Raw genomic sequence first — 17,098 nt, 5'->3', positions numbered from 1 at the left:
AACTCATCTTGTGCTGTGCTGGATTATGACTGGTTTCATACAAACTAAAAAAAAAAAAATGTTTTTTTGGGCCTTTTAGAAGTGGTGTGCGGTACAGCAAGATCTGTTGGAAATTTAATCCAAATTAAATACAGGGACCGTATTGCAGATACCAATACTTTTCAATATTTCTAAATCTATATATACAGTACAGTCTACATATCTATTGTCTGATTGAATTGTCATGACTTTAAAGTATATTTTAGATCCGATACCAAGTAGATACAGGAACCATATCTCAGGTACACTGACGCTTTTTAAACCGGGGTCTCTATATGCCAATGAATATCCGTACCAAAGTTAGTTTAAAAAAGAAATAAAATATTGACTGTCCCACTGCTACCCCTTTAACGAATGCTTATTTGTTTGGCTTGTCATGATTGTGTCACTTCCGTACTGATTAACTGTCCGTGTTTACGCAATACATAACACTGGTACCAGCCTCAGTAAATTCAAAACGTTCATACCAAAAAAAAAACATCTCATGCCTGAGATGTTACAGCAAATAGTCGCTGGGTCAAAGCTTTTACATGAACACCCTGCAAATGATTCACCGTGTGTTTGGAGTTTAGCATCAATATTAATGGACATTTCATCATTTTTCTCCAAACAAGGTTCAAAGGCCTTCCAGCAGAGTACTGCAATGAGGCCAAAGCTGCCAAAAGGGGGTGTGTGGGAGGGCAGGCAGGCAGGGTGATGGCCACCTACTGCGAATTTTTTTTTTTTTTTAGTGTGACACCACTTGCATCAGTACGCAAAACAAACACACAGTACAGTAAATAATACTCTTGAGCATTCCGGCAATAAGAGAAATCATTTTTGGTTGATTTGTTTCGTACATTTTTCTGGTTCAAGGTGTCTCCCGCCTCCAGCACTCCTGATTCAAGGCATTGAGTTTGAGAATGTCAAGCCATAGTTATGGCTTTCAAAATAAGGCTTGAAGCCATAGGTGGGTTTTTAAATTGCGTAAGCCGCAGTTAGGCAATGTACTATGTACAGTCATCCGTTGTACGCTTGACTGCTGATTTATTGGACTTTTCACAGCTGCAAGAAAGACCTTGACAAGAACTTTGTGTGTGTGTGTGTGCAGGCGGGCAAGCTTGTGTGTGTGTGTCCTTTCCATAATTAGAGCGTACGTCCAATTCACCCTGGTGATTACCCCCGGGCGCCACGACAAATGGCGACGATGCCCCATTTCTGCTCGGGTGGACTAAATAGCGAGGCTGGACCACGTCGGATGGGAGACGGAACTCGTTTCAAGCCAGAGTAAGTCTTCTAAAATAGAGTTTCAAGGATTTCAAGAATCGGCCTGTGTTAGGGTTTCAATGGAACATTTCCAGACAAAGGCTGTAATGCGCAACATTTCAATTTGGGCCTTCAAGCCAAGAGAAATGTTTCTCGCTGGGTTTAAATTTTTCAAGCCAGACAAAAGAGAACGTGAGCAGCCCGCTGTGGTACACATCCATCACAGTAAATCCAAATGATTGTAAAAATGTCTTGAAAATGTAAGAATGTTGAGCTTGTGCCAACTTGGTTCCATTTAATCAAGGCCATCTTTTCAATTTGATTCATGTGACCTTTAAAAAGTCTTCAAACATTTTAAATTCACCTTTGGATTTGACAGGCACGTCATGTCCTCTTGTTTTTCTTCACAGTTGATGAAGGGGAGCCAATATCTTTAAGCTTCCCCCATCCGTCTGACCGTCGCTTTTGCATCCTCCTCCTGTGTACCTGCTGCCATCCATGTTTTTTTTTTGCTTATGACTCACATTGGCGTGGTGTCGTTTGCATAAGAACAATAGAAGGCTGCCAGGCTGTTTGGAGGAAGTGTCAATTAGAAAACACTTTTTCCCCCCTCATCAACAATCATCAACAATTGCAAATTACACAACAGCGCACGTTGGTGAGTCATTGATTTGCTTCTTATCATTTGTTGATGGCTCGCTACAGGGCTGTCTTGAATGAAATGAAGGAAGCGGGAACGGTCACAGCGGTGGCCTTTTCTTTCAGGAGGCCAAAGAAGCGAGCCGCGCTGGCTTCCGCCCGGGACGCCGTTGTCATGGCTAACTGCAGGTGTGATTTATAGCAGCAAAATGTGCCCCTAGCTGCCCCTGTCACCCAGGAAATAGGTTTATGATACGTATCAAAAGCAGATTGTTAGCATCCAATGAAAAGCTAGCGTCGTCCGTCACAAGAGAATCCGATTGGCCTGCTTGGTCAATGAATGATGTTGTTATTCCGCTGGAATTGTGCTTGCCTCAAGTAGATGAAAGGGAGGGAAAAAATAATGAGGATGCTACTTGCGAATGTTTTAACATGACTTACTCTGCTCAGAGTTTTGCAAGGACGGCCTTTATTTTGTCATTCATAGCATTCTCAGGGCTATGTTGAAAGAAACACAAGGTGTTCCTTTGGAGCTCGAAAAACTGCTTTTTTTCATCTTCATTTGGTTGTAAAAGTAGTGAAACGAGCAATGAAAACATGTTTTCTTTCCCTACCATGTATATCTCCTATCTATCTGTGGCCATTCTTTTGAATGATACCCATCTCAAGAGCTGCTTTCGTTTGTCCTGCTAAATCCTCCACAGCACAACTCTGTTCAGCTTCTTCAATGCGCTTGGCTTTCTTTTCCAACTTTATTGGCCGTTTGAGCTGCGGCACGCAATGACTTTGAAGCCTGGCTAAAAAGCGGCATTCTTCTTCTGGCGCGACATCCGATCCCCGTGGAAAGCTCCCCAAATGTCGACGTCCACCTAATGGGAATTCTTCGCATTTGCCTTAGTGGCTAAGTGCTGCTGCCCTTAAAAGCGCTGCAGGGCCATTCCTTCCATGTATTTTATTCACAGGCACGCTGATGCGCAGAAAATTCCCCTTGGATGCTTGCTTATGTGCGTGCAGGGAGATTTACATTTTGTGTCCAAAGTCATTTCAGTGTTGAGCGACTGACTTCCCCTAATGATGGCGGGGGTGGTGCCGGCGTTACGTGCGGCAGGCTTTTTCACCCGCTTAGGCGACACAAGTTACAGCTGATTAACTCCTTAAATGTGATTGTTTATCTGGCTTTATGATCTGACTGTTTGGCTCCTATTTGTTATTGACTTCTCTCAGTAGGGTTTCAAATGTAAGCACCTCCTAATTCAAGTATGCTACAGTCACATTGAAATGAGTCTGCTGACCCACGTTGCAAGGAGGACAGGAGCTGACAGGAAGAGTCAGATCAACGCTGAGAAAAGTTGACCGCAGCTTGTGAAAGGATAAACCAAGTTTGGTATTTCTCACAAGTATCCAAAACTGTTGACAGAGCGAGACGGCCCCTGGAATAAATGGTCTGTTCTCAACAGGCCGTCTCACACAATTAAGGAAGCGATCAATAAGCTCCCGCAGGTCCACATCAGTTTTGTCTTAGCCACCCTGCCTAAAGTAGAAAAAGCCCTTCACCAAATGTCAAGCTCCCAAGTTTCCCCCATTCTCCATCATGGGAAAGCACAGCGTTGCGGGCAAATCAACACGCTCTCACCACAGTCATGCTATCAAGTGCTTTGAGGTTCTTTTAATGGCAACAAAACAACAAAATACATTCTTCCATTAGGAAAACAACGTTTACAATATGCCACTAACAGTTACAAAGCAAATGACACAATTGAAGCTTTTTTTCTATTGAATGAAAAACAATGTTGCATTTTGATGCTAATCTAGCACCGGTAAAAATGAAACAGTCGTGTGTTACATTCAAACGCACACACACACACACACACACACGCAAGGACGTGTTTACAAGGACACTTGACCTGAAACAAAAAAAGTGATCACATTGAAACCAAAACATTTGTGTTCTACCCTCCAACTAATACAAAATCTCAGTTTGATGCAGTGCAAAATCCACCAAATCAAAAAGCACTCTTGAATGAATGGTATCATCGTAAAGGCAGAATATTTCATTTTGGGTTTCATTATTGTTGCAGGTGAAGCAAACCAGGCGCAAACAACAGCAACCTAAAAACGGTAGCAGCGACATCTCCGAAAATGAAGTCAGTCACATGTAAACTGATCTGAGAGCTGCCAGATGACTGCACAATCACAGTGTGTGTCTGTTCCCAACCTTTGAGGTAAACATGCATGACGACATCATCAAATTCCTCCCACGCTAGAATTGGAAAGGAAAAAAAAGGGGGGAGAGTAAATAAATGCTTGTTGCCATTCACAGTGACCCGGGGCAGTGCCAGGAGAAATCGAACCAGTGACCCCTGCCCGTTTTGCTACAACAGCAATATCTGCTTCAAAGAGAAACGCCGACAAACATCAGGCCTTTTACGAGATCTCTGCTCCAAAGTAAGTGGCAAAGGTAAACGTCTAGTTTGTACCTTTTGAGACCTAAACACAGCTAAATGTCGCTACATGCCGAGAACATGTGTGAAGGGCGAAAAGGAGATCTGGGTCAAGTGGAACAGATGCCTGCTTTGTTTGTCCCCGCGAAATTGGCATATTTCAACAATCAGTGACCAGGTTATCAGACTGGGAAAGGCGGTGCTGGTATATTACAATTTATACCAAGTGAAAGTGCAGTTTCAAGCCAAGGGACAAAAGACTTGTGGCGCAGATCCATCTTCAAAGTCCACTTAGGAGACATCACATCAAATCATACTGCAAATTGGCGTCTCTCTCTCCCCATATTCCAAGATGACATTCAATACTGCAATATGTGGCAATCTTCCACATTCAGCTGACAGACTGCTGTTTTGGTTAGCAACAGTGGACTCAGTGGTGAACTAAGCGTTTTCATTTGAGGAAGGAAGGCGTTGATTTATCGGATGCAAATAATGCACCCTGCCAATGAGGGATGGCCACTTTTTCAAAACAGGATATAGAAATAAAAGCATCACTATCAATCAGCGCGCTACAATAAAGTCGATTGACGACAAGCCTGAAGGATATTTAAGCCTCATGAATCTTCGTCCTGAGCACAACCTGCCGGGCGGGCGGGGGCACTGGCAAGACAAGAAGGTGGGCGACATGATAAAGGAGTGTGATCACATCAAAGTCCAACAGCATGGAATAAATGATGAGTAAACACATGCAGCTAAGCTAAGCTAACCTGCACTGAAAAGAAAGAAATAAAACGAAAGGCGTTGTGAGAATTCATACAGGGAACAGCGACGCATTTGCCTTCGGCAGCGGCTTAGTCATTGCAGACATTCCACTCCCAATCCTGCCTTGACTCACTACATTGGAAAAATTGTCGGCTAACCGTTTAAGGGGCAGTTTCTGCCTTCAGTCTTGATTTTTGTGAAAAGAGGCAAACTACCCATGCACCAGACAGTTTAAATGCTTTGAAGGCTTTGTGAGTCAGCGCAAACACTCCATTTTGACCAGACAGAGCAGAGCGTTGGTTCCGCGATTAGGATTGGCTTAAGTTTGCACTCCGCAAAAGCTGCTAACTGGCAAACGGACAGTTTCTTCCTTCAGTTTAGTCCTTGTTAAAAAGTTCATCGTATTTGCTGGACTACTGCATGATTTGCACTGCAAAAACACAAAAGAAAAATACGGCACTCAAAGGCTGAGGAAGGTTTGGAGTGGCAACGTCTTTTTGCCTCAACCTTCACAAGTGTCTCATTCAGCAGACAGTGGATTCTGAACCCGCCAGACTGTGCCTCCTGTGACATCCACAAAACGGGCTTTTTTTTTTCTTCCTGTTGTTAAAACAATGGCTGCGCAACTTGCACTGCAAACTAAAAAAAAGTGCTAACCCTCCAATGCTTTGTGAGGGTTTGGAGTGCCCATGTCGCTCGCTGCCTTTACTTGTGGCCCAATCGGATGGCGCCATCAATTCTGCAGCCGCCTTACCATGACCACGACTTGCCACGGCTTACCGCGACATCTTTCTATCACCAACTCACAGTTTCTTTCCTTCGGGTCGTCACTTCCAAAAAAGTCTCGGCCGGACCACTGCATGACGTCAATGACAAGAAGGGTCCGGTGTCGGCCAAACAAGCAAAAAGCCAATGAAGTGCAGAATAAGCCTTTTTGAGCGTCACGACAGCTGCCAGGGTGGATTGAAGAACTTGATGGCGTGCTTTTTGGTCCACTTGGCGAACACACTTTTCTCGGTGACAAAGCGGTGCCCTCCGTACGGGGCACTCTCGTGCAACAAGTACTCGGCGCACTCGTCCCGGCTGCCGGCCTCGTAGTAGTGGTAAGGGACTTTGCGGTAGCCTTCGGTCCTGCGGGACGGACAAAGAACTTTCCTCATGCATGCATCTTGTCTCTTAAAGATTGTCCTCATTGCTGAAATGTAATGGATCTATTTTGTCACGCAGGCAGGCGGAGGAGTCTTACTTGCAGTAGGTGTCGTTGATCATGCCGTAGACGTGGATCTCTTTGCACATGTCCATGGCGAGGATGAGCGTGAACCAGCCTGTGCTGAGGTACGACCCTGACTGGATCCTGTTAACACAAACCAGCACACGCAAATTCGAAGAAGAGCTGCTGCAGGCGAGCAACATTTATTTGTTTTTTATTACAAGAACGACACAGCGCCCGCCGCTTTTCATTTTTAATGATGCGAATGAGCAATGCTGCCACGTCAGCTCGCTCAAGCGTTTCTTCATTCCGACCGGAGGGCAATAAGAAGCCATTGTAGACCGACCGCTGCCGCTGCTGCTCGTTTTTATTGCTTTCTTTACAAAGGCCGCTAACGAGCTACTTATGATGCCACAAGGCGTTTGAAGAACTTGTGAATCCTTGGCAAATTTATCGGCTATCTGAATTTTAGCCGACCCACTATCTCGATCAGCGTCGGCCTAAAAAAAAAAAAATCCCTATTAGTCGGTCCCTAAATACGGTCATGGTATTTGACAAAATAACGGCTTGTGTCATTAGGTTGAATTTAAAGTATGGCGCATTGTGTTTTGTGGAGATTGGTAACATTTTCTTTCTTCATTAACGTTACGTAATCATACAAGGTCATATTGACAAAAGAAGCACAAACCTGAAAGCGTGCATCTTGACCTGTGATTTGAAGTTATGACATGACGTGATTTGCTGCGCAATGCTTTTTGATCTCGTTACGTGTGGAATTGATATTTTGTCATATTGACAAAATAACAGAAAGGCCATCACTATGACCTTTAATGCGAGGTGTATGACTCGATGCAGTTTGTCCGTAAATCATTTTTTACCTCGTTACACGTGACCTTTAACCTTAGATGAGTTCCTTAAGGTCAAGCTGAATCGTGACCAAAAACAAAACAGATGAGCACCTCTCTTCCTGCTAAGTATGTATGACTGCATTTCTTTGTATTTGCTGTGTTTGACCTTGCTGTGACCTACATCTTGAAGTTCAAATCTCTGAAAGATGAAAACAAATATTTGTGGGAAATATCAAGTATTGAGTTGCGTACTGGGAAACATAACACCCTGGAGAGTACACAATGTAATGCAGCAGCCCACACGCTCCAAATGTCGCCTCCGACGCAAGCTGTCAGCAGCCACACTTTTCCGTCACACTGACAAAGCGGAACGGAATATTCCCACGGTTGTTATACTGTGAATGTCTGGATGTTGTGTTTCTGAAGGACAAACCGACGACACTCCAAAAGTTTCAAAATGGAGGTCTCGTTAGCAAATGGCAGATGCCGCACGCTGGCTGGCTGGCTGGCTGGCTGGCTGGCTGGATGGCTGGATGGCTGGATGGCTGGTTGGCTGACTGGCTGGCTGGCTGGCTGGCTGGCTGGCTGGATGGCTGGATGGCTGGATGGCTGGTTGGCTGACTGGCTGGCTGGCTGGCTGGCTGGCTGGCTGGCTGGCTGGCTGGCTGGCTGGCTGGCTGGCTGGCTGGCTGGCTGGCCGATATCCTTTCAATCCCGCTTTATGGCTGGCTGGCTGATATCCTTTCAATCCCGCTTTATTAACGCCGATGTCACGCCGGCGTGATCAGGCTCGATAATCGGCTGCGAGCGGCCTACGTTGGCACTCAGTCGCACGGAAACATTGGCCTTTGAAATGAAAAGGAGAATCCGTTTCACAGCTGAGCTGTGTTGCACTCAGAGATGGTGTTTGTTCTTTTTCAGAACCGACGTCTTGTAATTGTGTAGACGTCTTAAAACGGAGGACATGTTCAATGTTCTTCACCCCATTGCTTTTTTTCCGCTCGGATCGGGCCGCTTGTTATTGCCGCTACAATTTAGTATCCTTCGGAAAGCGTGAAAAATGACAAAGGTTAAACTACACCCGCCAATAGACAAACGCATAATATGGAGAGCGATACTGTCACCTAGTGGTGTAAGCGCAATTATTGCATATCATTAATTGTGTCTCGATAATAATGCTAATAATAATTCATTGTTTTTTTTTTAATTGCGGAAGCACCATGCTGGCCCCTGCACAATCCAATCAAACAGTATCTTAATGATTGTGTTGTAACAAACGCAGGCTAACATGGCGTCAATGCGCTCCAAGCATCTAATGAATACTCGGGTGATTTAGGTGAGGTGGCTTATCTGCCGGCGCCATGGACCGATAGCATCCGACAGGAAGCCGCTCCTCTCCGCTCGGCGGGTGGCGCCGATAAACCACGTGTGCGCCGCTTGCGGATTATGGCCCGTGACCCGTTTTGCTTGATGGAGAACAGAACAGGAAGTCTCCTCAACCAGCATGTGCTTTGGAGCAGTGGTTTTTGTTGTTAATAGAGAACTAGTCATGATGTTGATTTGAGTGATATTTCCATGCAGAAAACAGCATTTTTTCAGTTGTCCTACCCTTTTGCTGTGCCCAATAGACCTGCATGATTGAAAAGCCCTCCCCACCACCTTTAATTTGCGCTCAATGATTTTTGACTCACCTGTCCTTGCCCGTCTCCTTCTTGAAGACCATGTCGCAATAATTCATCCTGTCGTCGGTGGTGGCGTAGATGCGTGCGTGCGGGTAGTTGTCGGCCGCCTTGCGCAACATGTTGTACACCACTCCCTTGCCGTCGGTGCGCATGTTGCGCAGCGGGCCCCACACCACGTAGAGCGTCTGGTTGTTTTGGCCAAAGAAGTGCTGCGGCCTCTGCAGCAGCAGCGGCACGCTGGTGTGCGACACCACCCGCAGCGTGGTGCGCCGGCCCACGTCGCCCTCGAAGCCCCGCGTGGGCGCGTTGTTCATGCGCCAGATGCACGGCGAGCGGTCGATGAGCGCCCCGGCCGCCTGGCCCAGCATCTGGCCCGAGCTGGACACCACGCTGCACAGCTCGCACTTGAGCTTCAAGGGCTGCCGTGGGAAACGGGACGAGATTGGCCTTTTGTGAACAAAAATCATCCTACCGACATTCGAGCGCAATGACAACATTATAGGGATGTTTTTGGCCCTATAAAGGAGCCCATCAAATATATGGATGCCATCATAAGTCATAAAGGTTTTAAGAGCGGTGCATCAAAATCCCCGTCAGCGACGACGTTAATTGAACGGGCACCGGAAGTTTACGACGCAGAACGCAGAGGTGCGCAAGCGTCGTCGTTAAGTGGCTGTAGAACATTATAGCTACGAATCGGCTAGCTACACTTTCACACGCCTACGAGGAGCCCTGAAGCCAGGGAACGTTACACTTTATAGTCGCCGAAAAAAGTTCATTGCTTAACCATCACGGATGAGTAAATGTTTTGATATTACAATTGTTTCGCCAGTTCTTCCTAAATAGGTTGATTCAAATGTATTTGTTCTTTGAGCTATTTATTTAGATCGTTTCATGATCAGTTCAATGACTTTTTGATATCTTCATTTAGCTTGAGGGTGATTTCAGCTAGAGATTCTAAAGTCATAACCTGACCCATTTGTCCATTCGAAAAGTCAAACGTGGCCCTTGAGCACAAGCACAACCCCTGTTGTAAATAAATCCAACTTTAGCATCCCACTGCAAGCATCTTTTGTAATCCTCACAATCCTGCCACATTCTTTAAAAAGCGTAGCGTGGACATTTGGGAAAATGCTGCGTTAATTTCGCTCAATAGCCTTCACATCGCCGTTGATTAAAATGCACAAGGCGGCGGCGTTCATTAACAGGCCATGATTATTACATTAGCGCAATTGTCCCCGGCGGACGCCTCGGCTGAGTCATTCTCCTTGAAAGACTCTCTGTGCTTGTCTTTAGATGCATGAGCAAAGTCCTCTAAAGCACCAATAATTCACGGATGCTCTATATTTGGTCTTTCTGCCAATTCGTTTCCTATGAATGAAAACACAGAAAGTAGCAACAACAGCCTCATATTAATATATAGAAAACCCAAATCAAAGTGTTTTGTTCTCAAAACGTCGGTCAGTACCAGTTGTGGATGCGAGTCCTATCAAGATAGCACAAAAAGGAAACAGAATCTAAAGTCAAACACGTCGACTTGATTGGCAGCAACCGGATTCCTTCCACTGATCACATTTACGGTTGCAAACAAATAGGCGGGACGATGATATTTCACACTTGCGAGAATGGGTGGAAAGACAAATGCTGTCATGCATTAAACATGCGCGGGTGACAAGTTTAGAACCCCTCTGGTGACACCGCGCTACGGATGCTAGGAGATTACCATCCGGGTGAAATATGAGCCAGCGCCTGTTAAAGTGGCGCTGAGGGAGGCAAACATTCACCCCCACGGATCGCCTGGACAGACGGGAAGGAAGGGTGGGAGGGAGGGAGGGAGGAAGGAAGGAAGGAAGGAAGGAAGGAAGGAAGGAAGGAAGGAAGGAAGGGAGGAAGGAAGGAAGGAAGGAAGGAAGGAAGGAAGGAAGGAAGGAAGGAAGGAAGGAAGGAAGGAAGGAAGGAAGGAAGGAAGGAAGGAAGGAAGTTCAGAGCGAGAGCTTTCAAAGCTCCACAATAATGCGCCTCAACGGTTTTCCCCTCTGCCTCCTCGCCTCGCCTTGTAATGTGTGGGAATTAAGCCTCTTTGATATTTCAATTTCCATAAATTGCGTTGAGAGTATGCAGCAGCGAGCCTTTTGAAGGCAGCAGAATGGGATCACACAGCGCGGTACAAAAGCGACAAGCAAACATCAAACAAGACATTTTCCGACTTCATGAATTCAGCCAATACTTGACGAAACGCACCTTCTTAATAGATTTGGTATTGGCAGTCGCCGAAATAAGGTTGTTTGAGTGTTAAAAATGATTTTGTCCCCAATTTGGGGATTTTCAACGGCCGTGACTTTGATTTTTGAACTGGCCTGATCAGGCCAGTGTGATAACAGCAGCATAAGGCTCATGTTTAAAGAAAAAGCAAAAAAAAAACAAAAAACACTCACTTCCTGTTTGGGGATGCTGACGTATCCTGGATGAGGTTTGAAAGCCTGGTACGGTTGCTTGGATGGCGCCCAGTGGCTGCCCAATGCCTCGCCTAATGCGGGCTGCCACGGGAAGTAGGGCTTCTCGGCCAGGTGGACGGCCAGCAGGAAGAGCGACACCGCCGCCACCAGTCCGGTGGCGATCACCGACTTTCTCTGTGGGCGAGAAAAGGGTCAAACAAGGATGTTTTCTCTTTAGGAGAGGAAGTGCAAGGAAGTGAAACAAGGAAGCCGGAAGGGAGCATAGATTGCAAAATGACTGTGTGTTTATTTCCCCACATTTAGCAGTCAGCCTGGTTCTAAGGGTGAGAATCAGCTTGTTTACTGGCACATGATTGGTTGAAAGGGGCTTCCAAACAGGAGCTTGCGTGGGCCAGACGCTCTCCAGCTCCGTAAACAAGCGCTTCATTGGGAGCAGCTAATTGCGTTGGGAATTCAAATATATTTTTGAAATATTTATCTCAAGGCTGTTTTGCACTTTTAGGTCTCAGGTGGCGCCCCCCCCCCCCTCCCCCGTACGCCCGCCAAACAGCCGAGGAATTAAAAACACAGAGAAGGCTGTTTGTAGGCCATTTCCTGTCAGCTGTATTTTAATATCACAAACTCATTTTTGGATTAGGCTTGGTTCGGTTCTAGGGCTGCTTTACTTGATCCGGAACAGGCTTTGGAAACCATCCAAAAATACCCCCACCCATCCAAATCAAAAGACAACGGATAATTGCACTTCTCTCCAACCCCAGCAGAGGGCCCAATTGCCTCACACTGTAGGATAGATTTTCAAAGTGTGTATATTTGATGACATAAGCGCAAAAATCCTTCAATTCAGGTCAAACGAGCACTAATCCGCGAGCGACGCTAAGGGGAGCTTAATGTGCCCTGAAAAACAAAGGTGACCAGCTCTGTAGGTGTCCGCGTGACCTTGCCCTGTGAGAAGCCATTAGGCTAATGCATACCTCACATCTAATGGAACATAATCCCCCAGAAGATAAAGCACTTATATTGTCCCCCCCCTTCTACTTTAGAAAACACTCACGCACACATATTCATCATAATATTCATAACAACAACGTACAAGTGTATAAAAAGACGACACAACCGTTTTTTGGGGTTGTCTATGACGCTAATGTTTTCCGCTCATTGTGGCAAATCCCATGAGAATAGCCCAAATCCACGGCAGTACTTGTTTTGATGAGGAAAAGGGAAGCAGTTAATTCACTCAAGTAGCTTAAGTTGAACATGTTCACGTAGTGCAAACAGTTGCGACGACACTAAAGCAGATAACGAGATTTTCTGCTGGCTGGCTTCAAGGGCGCCGAGAGCTCACCGCTGCTCAAAGTAAGCCAGAAGAAGTCGGGGAGAAAGCACAAGGAGGATTACAGCGCTTTGGAGCCGAAGAGGTGTCGATCCCACTCTGGATGTGACGGGATCAGGCCGGGCTTTGCCGGCTCGGACGTTTGGCCTCGCAATGAATCGCTTTGTCATTCAAGTGGTCTGCACAGAGCTTTTCACACAAGGTCGCCTGTTGATTGGTCAGGGCCGACCGACCGACCGACCGACCGAGGCTTCGGGAGCGCCTACGTGTCACCAATGCAAATTAGATTTCCCACACTCTGGCATGACACCACGTCGGCCATCTGGCGAGGATAAAATCTTCGAGATGAGGCGGTCTTCACTGAAAAAGGCCAAAATGACCCTAAAATGTCTGTTTCAAACCAAAATGGCAAACTTTCCATCTTTTGAATATCAGGAAGAAAACACTAAACAAAGATCATATCGTAGAGCCACTATAACAGAAACAAAAACTACATGCCACTTTTTGGATTAAAACACTATCTGAGCTCACAAGACAATATCGAACAAGGGCCCTGTTTATGACATCGTTTCACTCCAGATACTCCAAGTCCCACAATGCACTGCTATGGCTCACTACATTGGCCTTTGAGGGACAAACAAAAACATGTCATATTCTTCAGTAGGACATAACGCGCGCCTCTGATACCACAGAACCCAAAATACAAGCGTAAACGTTCATATTCGTCAATTTAGCTCTAAACGCCAAAACATTTTCATGTTGCTGCCATCTGCCTATGATTAAAGTGATAACCGCTTATTCATGATGATGATGATGTCACGCACGCACACCACATAATACGCAGAAACACCTGCATGCACATGTTTGACAGACAGACAGACAGACAGACAGCAGGACAACAGGCCCACTTTCACGCTATATCGAATAGACCTCCCCAAAAAAGGGGGACCCCCGCAAAATGAGGACTGCCGTTGCCCGCATTGTGTATCGCCTTCATCGGCATGCACAACTTCATCACGCGTTGTTTTCGTTGCTACCGATGCAAAAAATAAAACACACAAACAACGACCCCCCCCCCCCCTCCTCATCCCCGCCCCCACCCTTTTGCCCGTCCGTCTCCCTCCATTCAATCGCTCACCTTCCAAATCCAGGCCATCTTTATTTCCACGATGCTCTTTGAACGCTCGTCAGCAGCGCCGCGACGCCATGAAAGGTCCCCCGCGACATTCGGTGCAGGAGAAAAAAAGGCTAAGAACCAGCTCGAGGGTCGGTACCGTTATTCGTCTCCTCTGCGGCCCTTTTTTTCTTCCATCCCTCCTCCTTAGTGGAGCTGCTGCTGCGAGAAGTTATTTGCGATCTGATTGGTCCACACGCGTAAAAGGACCCGCCCACTCATCCTCCTGTTCGCCTCTTGTCTGAGCGCAAGTCACGTGGTTGGGGTCCGCTTCCTGTCAGTGAGGGTTGGGATCGGATTCAGAACCCTAACAGGAATATGAAACCCGAAGTTTTAACCCTAATCTTGGCCTGAAATGATCATTTTGAAAGCCACTGTCTTGAAATACTAAACCTGGATTGAAACGCTAACTATGTCCTGAATCCTAGTCATTGCCTGAAATTCTCATCGTAATCTTGACTTCTTATCCTAATTTGAGATTTACATTAATCGTAACCTTCACCACTAATTTCAAACCAAAATGTGAAGCCCTACCCCACCTTGCTGGCCACTTTGATGTTTTGTACTCGGATGCAATCAAAACTTGCGACTTGAAGTTTGAGTGCAGACTGGCTGCTTTATTATAATAACGTATTAAATTGCTCTACTGTGGCAAAGACAACAAGAGTGATGGCTCAGCGTTATCGCTGATGTTTGTCCATCGCATTACCATGACTATGCTCATTACGATCACTGGGGTCTTTTACAATGTCTGGTATGGTAACAGTGCCATCTGGTGGTGCATGCCAGAATACAAGCAACACACTGCGGATTGAAACATTTATTGCTCGAAGCAACCAAATAAGTTACATATTCACACTAAATGACCTTTGGACAGATGATAAACATTAAAGTAACCATTTAATCTGCATACTGTAATGAGCCATTTTAAGAAAGATGTTCGTCTACATTGATGGGCGCGAGAGTCCATGCGTTATTTAGGAGTTGAACATTACTAGAAGTTTTGCATACAGGAATGTTCAGTGATGACAACTTGTGTGTGCGTGCGAGTGTAAGACACTAGCACACGAGGGTTAGCTGAGGAGCTCCGGCTTCAGGCCGAGCTTCTGCAAGACGTCCTCGGGCATGCACAGCACAGGATTGACCGCCTTGATCTTCTCGTCCCCCAGCAGGGAGAGGCCGGCGATACCAAACAGAGTGTGGAAGGGGTCCACCTAAGCAGAAGAAAGAGTTGGCAATGATGACGCATTAGGTCGACTGGGACCTTTCCACTCACCATATCTCCCGGCCGGTCGGCGAAGCCTCCCGTCTCCTCGTCCTGACAGGCCAGGATGAAAGTGCGCAGCTTGTCCTTGTCGATCCAGTGGATCTTGCCGATGATCCGGAGAGACGCCAGAACCCACCAGGAGTAGCAGACGTCCGGAAGCTAAAACAAAGTGAGTTTAGGAGAAAAGTTTCACCATCTATTGATTTGATCAGTTAAATGTTGATTATTTTCTATTTTATTTCATTATAACTCTTGGATTATTTTCAAGTTGACGGTGACAAAGCTGATGACACAAAATGAGAACGGCGGGCGGGAACCTTCTCAGGACGCCCATTGAGGCCGCCTGACGGCAGCTGCCTCTCGCAGAGCCACCAGCCCAGTAGGTCAGCGTTGAGCTGGTGCAGCTGGCCCGTCAGCGAAAGGAAGCCCGTGCAGCAGTAAATCTGACAAAAACGCCATTTCGGAATGTTTGGAAAAAACAGGCAACATGATCGTTACAGGGTGGCAGTAAAGAGATTGTCCATTACCTGACCGGCATGCGACTCGGACCCGGGCCTGCATCCGAAACCACCGTCAAAGTTCATACAGGACAAGACAAACTCCACCGCCTTCTCCACGTTGATGGCATCCATCTTGCCCTGCGGTGAGGGGAAAGAGACGGCGGCCATTTTATGGATGAGGACTTGTGCTGGCTAGAGAAGCTTGGAATGAAAACACACACCAGCAATGAAAGGGTGGCCACTGCGCAGAAGGAGAATCTTGTGTCAATTTCTCCTGAGGAGGCAAAAGAAATGGAAAGAATCGGCTGAAAAAGCTTCTACATGAGCATGCCAATATTGTTTCTATTTCGGTCCCTTACCCCATTTATCTCCAGCAAATGATCCGTCGTCCTGCTGCAGCCCTTGGACATACTCCACAATTTTGTCCACGTCCAGTGAGTCCACGCTGTCGTACAAGCACAGAATCTACAGAGGACGACGACAACAACAGAAAACATTGAGGACTGAAGGGACGGTGGAAATCAGAGAGCTCGTGCGTGCGGCATCACCTGCACGGCGCTGAGCGTGTAGAGCAGGTGCGGGTCGTGGCCGATGCTGGCGCCCACGCCACCGCACTGGTGCTGACACTCCTTGATGAAGTCTATGATCTCCTGGCGGTTCATGCGTGGCAGCTGATACATCAGGTCCATCACCGTCAGACCCCAGTAGATGCCGCTCATGCGCAGGTATTCGGACAGTGTGTACTCCTGCACATGCGTACAGTATTTAGTACTTGAAATCATGTATTTATTTCAAGCCTATCTTAAAACCCCATTTAAAATGTTGATTAGATCATATATCTCTTGTGACACACATTATGACAAAAAAAGCGTTTAACACTCACATAGTCATCCTTTTTGGAGCCGTAAGCAACGATGTAGTCTGCATGTTTGTCCAGCAGGAGCGTGTGGGGAGCGTCAGGGCTAATGAAGACGTCTTTTATTTGAGTACCCTGACAACACACAAAAAAAGAACAGTACTTCTTAAGCATAACGCTAGCTCGTGATTTTCATTGTAAAATTGGAATGTAAGTTAGCGTTATAATGCATTATAAAACTGCATGTTAAAAGGAAATGTGCTATCGCTGCACGCTAGCCCAAATGCTAACACTTTTGGCGTCTCAATCTCACGTCGAGGACTCAATTGTACTCGACGGAGCAATACTAGTGCATTCACGCTACGTGTTACCATTAAAGCTTGACAACACAGACGGATAAATGCTGTTTACCATGCCGAAATTTGACTCATGATCAAGCGACAGCGGCCTTATCTTCTTCGATTGATGTCAACAACCGTGATGGGGAGGCAGGAGGCGTTCTGCTGCCACCAGCAGCTCGGAAGGCGAAGTGCAAGTGTAATAATGGTACTTTTTGCCCTGGCTAAAAAACACATTCGTTCCGAAACACTAATCTTGACATGAAACCCTAAATTTTTCCATTTTCCAACCGCTAGTAAATTAAAAGGGA

At 46.3% G+C, this 17,098-nt stretch overlaps 2 protein-coding genes and 1 long non-coding RNA gene across 3 annotated transcripts; 1 reads left to right on the top strand and 2 right to left on the bottom strand.

Moving 5' to 3' along the window:
• The first annotated feature begins 4,240 nt into the window (after nucleotides 1-4,240).
• Nucleotides 4,241-12,829, top strand: LOC119136840. Its single transcript, XR_005100814.1, has 3 exons — nucleotides 4,241-4,381; nucleotides 6,354-6,461; nucleotides 12,649-12,829. It is a non-coding gene; the product is annotated as an uncharacterized LOC119136840 (long non-coding RNA).
• Nucleotides 5,411-14,456, bottom strand: st6galnac3 (ST6 (alpha-N-acetyl-neuraminyl-2,3-beta-galactosyl-1,3)-N-acetylgalactosaminide alpha-2,6-sialyltransferase 3). The gene is made up of 5 exons (XM_037275607.1): nucleotides 13,791-14,456; nucleotides 11,302-11,496; nucleotides 8,876-9,285; nucleotides 6,373-6,480; nucleotides 5,411-6,257 (listed from the first exon to the last, which is right to left on the bottom strand). Exons 1-5 carry the CDS (start codon nucleotides 13,806-13,808, stop codon nucleotides 6,068-6,070), a joined length of 921 nt encoding a protein of 306 aa, XP_037131502.1. The 5' UTR covers nucleotides 13,809-14,456; the 3' UTR covers nucleotides 5,411-6,067.
• Nucleotides 14,457-14,631: 175 nt separating this feature from the next.
• On the bottom strand, nucleotides 14,632-16,991 carry rabggtb (Rab geranylgeranyltransferase subunit beta). The gene is made up of 9 exons (XM_037275601.1): nucleotides 16,861-16,991; nucleotides 16,477-16,584; nucleotides 16,142-16,339; nucleotides 15,953-16,058; nucleotides 15,815-15,867; nucleotides 15,621-15,731; nucleotides 15,411-15,536; nucleotides 15,103-15,252; nucleotides 14,632-15,040 (listed from the first exon to the last, which is right to left on the bottom strand). Exons 1-9 carry the CDS (start codon nucleotides 16,861-16,863, stop codon nucleotides 14,900-14,902), a joined length of 996 nt encoding a protein of 331 aa, XP_037131496.1. The 5' UTR covers nucleotides 16,864-16,991; the 3' UTR covers nucleotides 14,632-14,899.
• Between the last annotated feature and the right edge of the window lie 107 nt (nucleotides 16,992-17,098).

Source organism: Syngnathus acus, chromosome 17, assembly GCF_901709675.1.
Source record: "Syngnathus acus chromosome 17, fSynAcu1.2, whole genome shotgun sequence".
Classification (NCBI taxonomy): domain Eukaryota; kingdom Metazoa; phylum Chordata; class Actinopteri; order Syngnathiformes; family Syngnathidae; genus Syngnathus; species Syngnathus acus.
This window is presented reverse-complemented; position numbering and strand designations above follow the sequence as displayed.

Bases quoted from the DNA above. Each gene is read 5' to 3' on its own strand.
- rabggtb (XM_037275601.1), bottom strand. The intron at 16,340-16,476 runs GTGAGTGTTAAA...ACGCATGTGCAG, and splicing joins GCTCCAAAAAGGATGACTAT to GAGTACACACTGTCCGAATA. The intron at 15,537-15,620 runs GTAATGGACAAT...CGTTTTTGTCAG, and splicing joins CCGAGTCGCATGCCGGTCAG to ATTTACTGCTGCACGGGCTT.
- st6galnac3 (XM_037275607.1), bottom strand. The intron at 9,286-11,301 runs GTGAGTGTTTTT...TTCCCACGGCAG, and splicing joins TCAGCATCCCCAAACAGGAA to CCCTTGAAGCTCAAGTGCGA. The intron at 6,258-6,372 runs GTAAGACTCCTC...TCCGTCCCGCAG, and splicing joins ATCAACGACACCTACTGCAA to GACCGAAGGCTACCGCAAAG.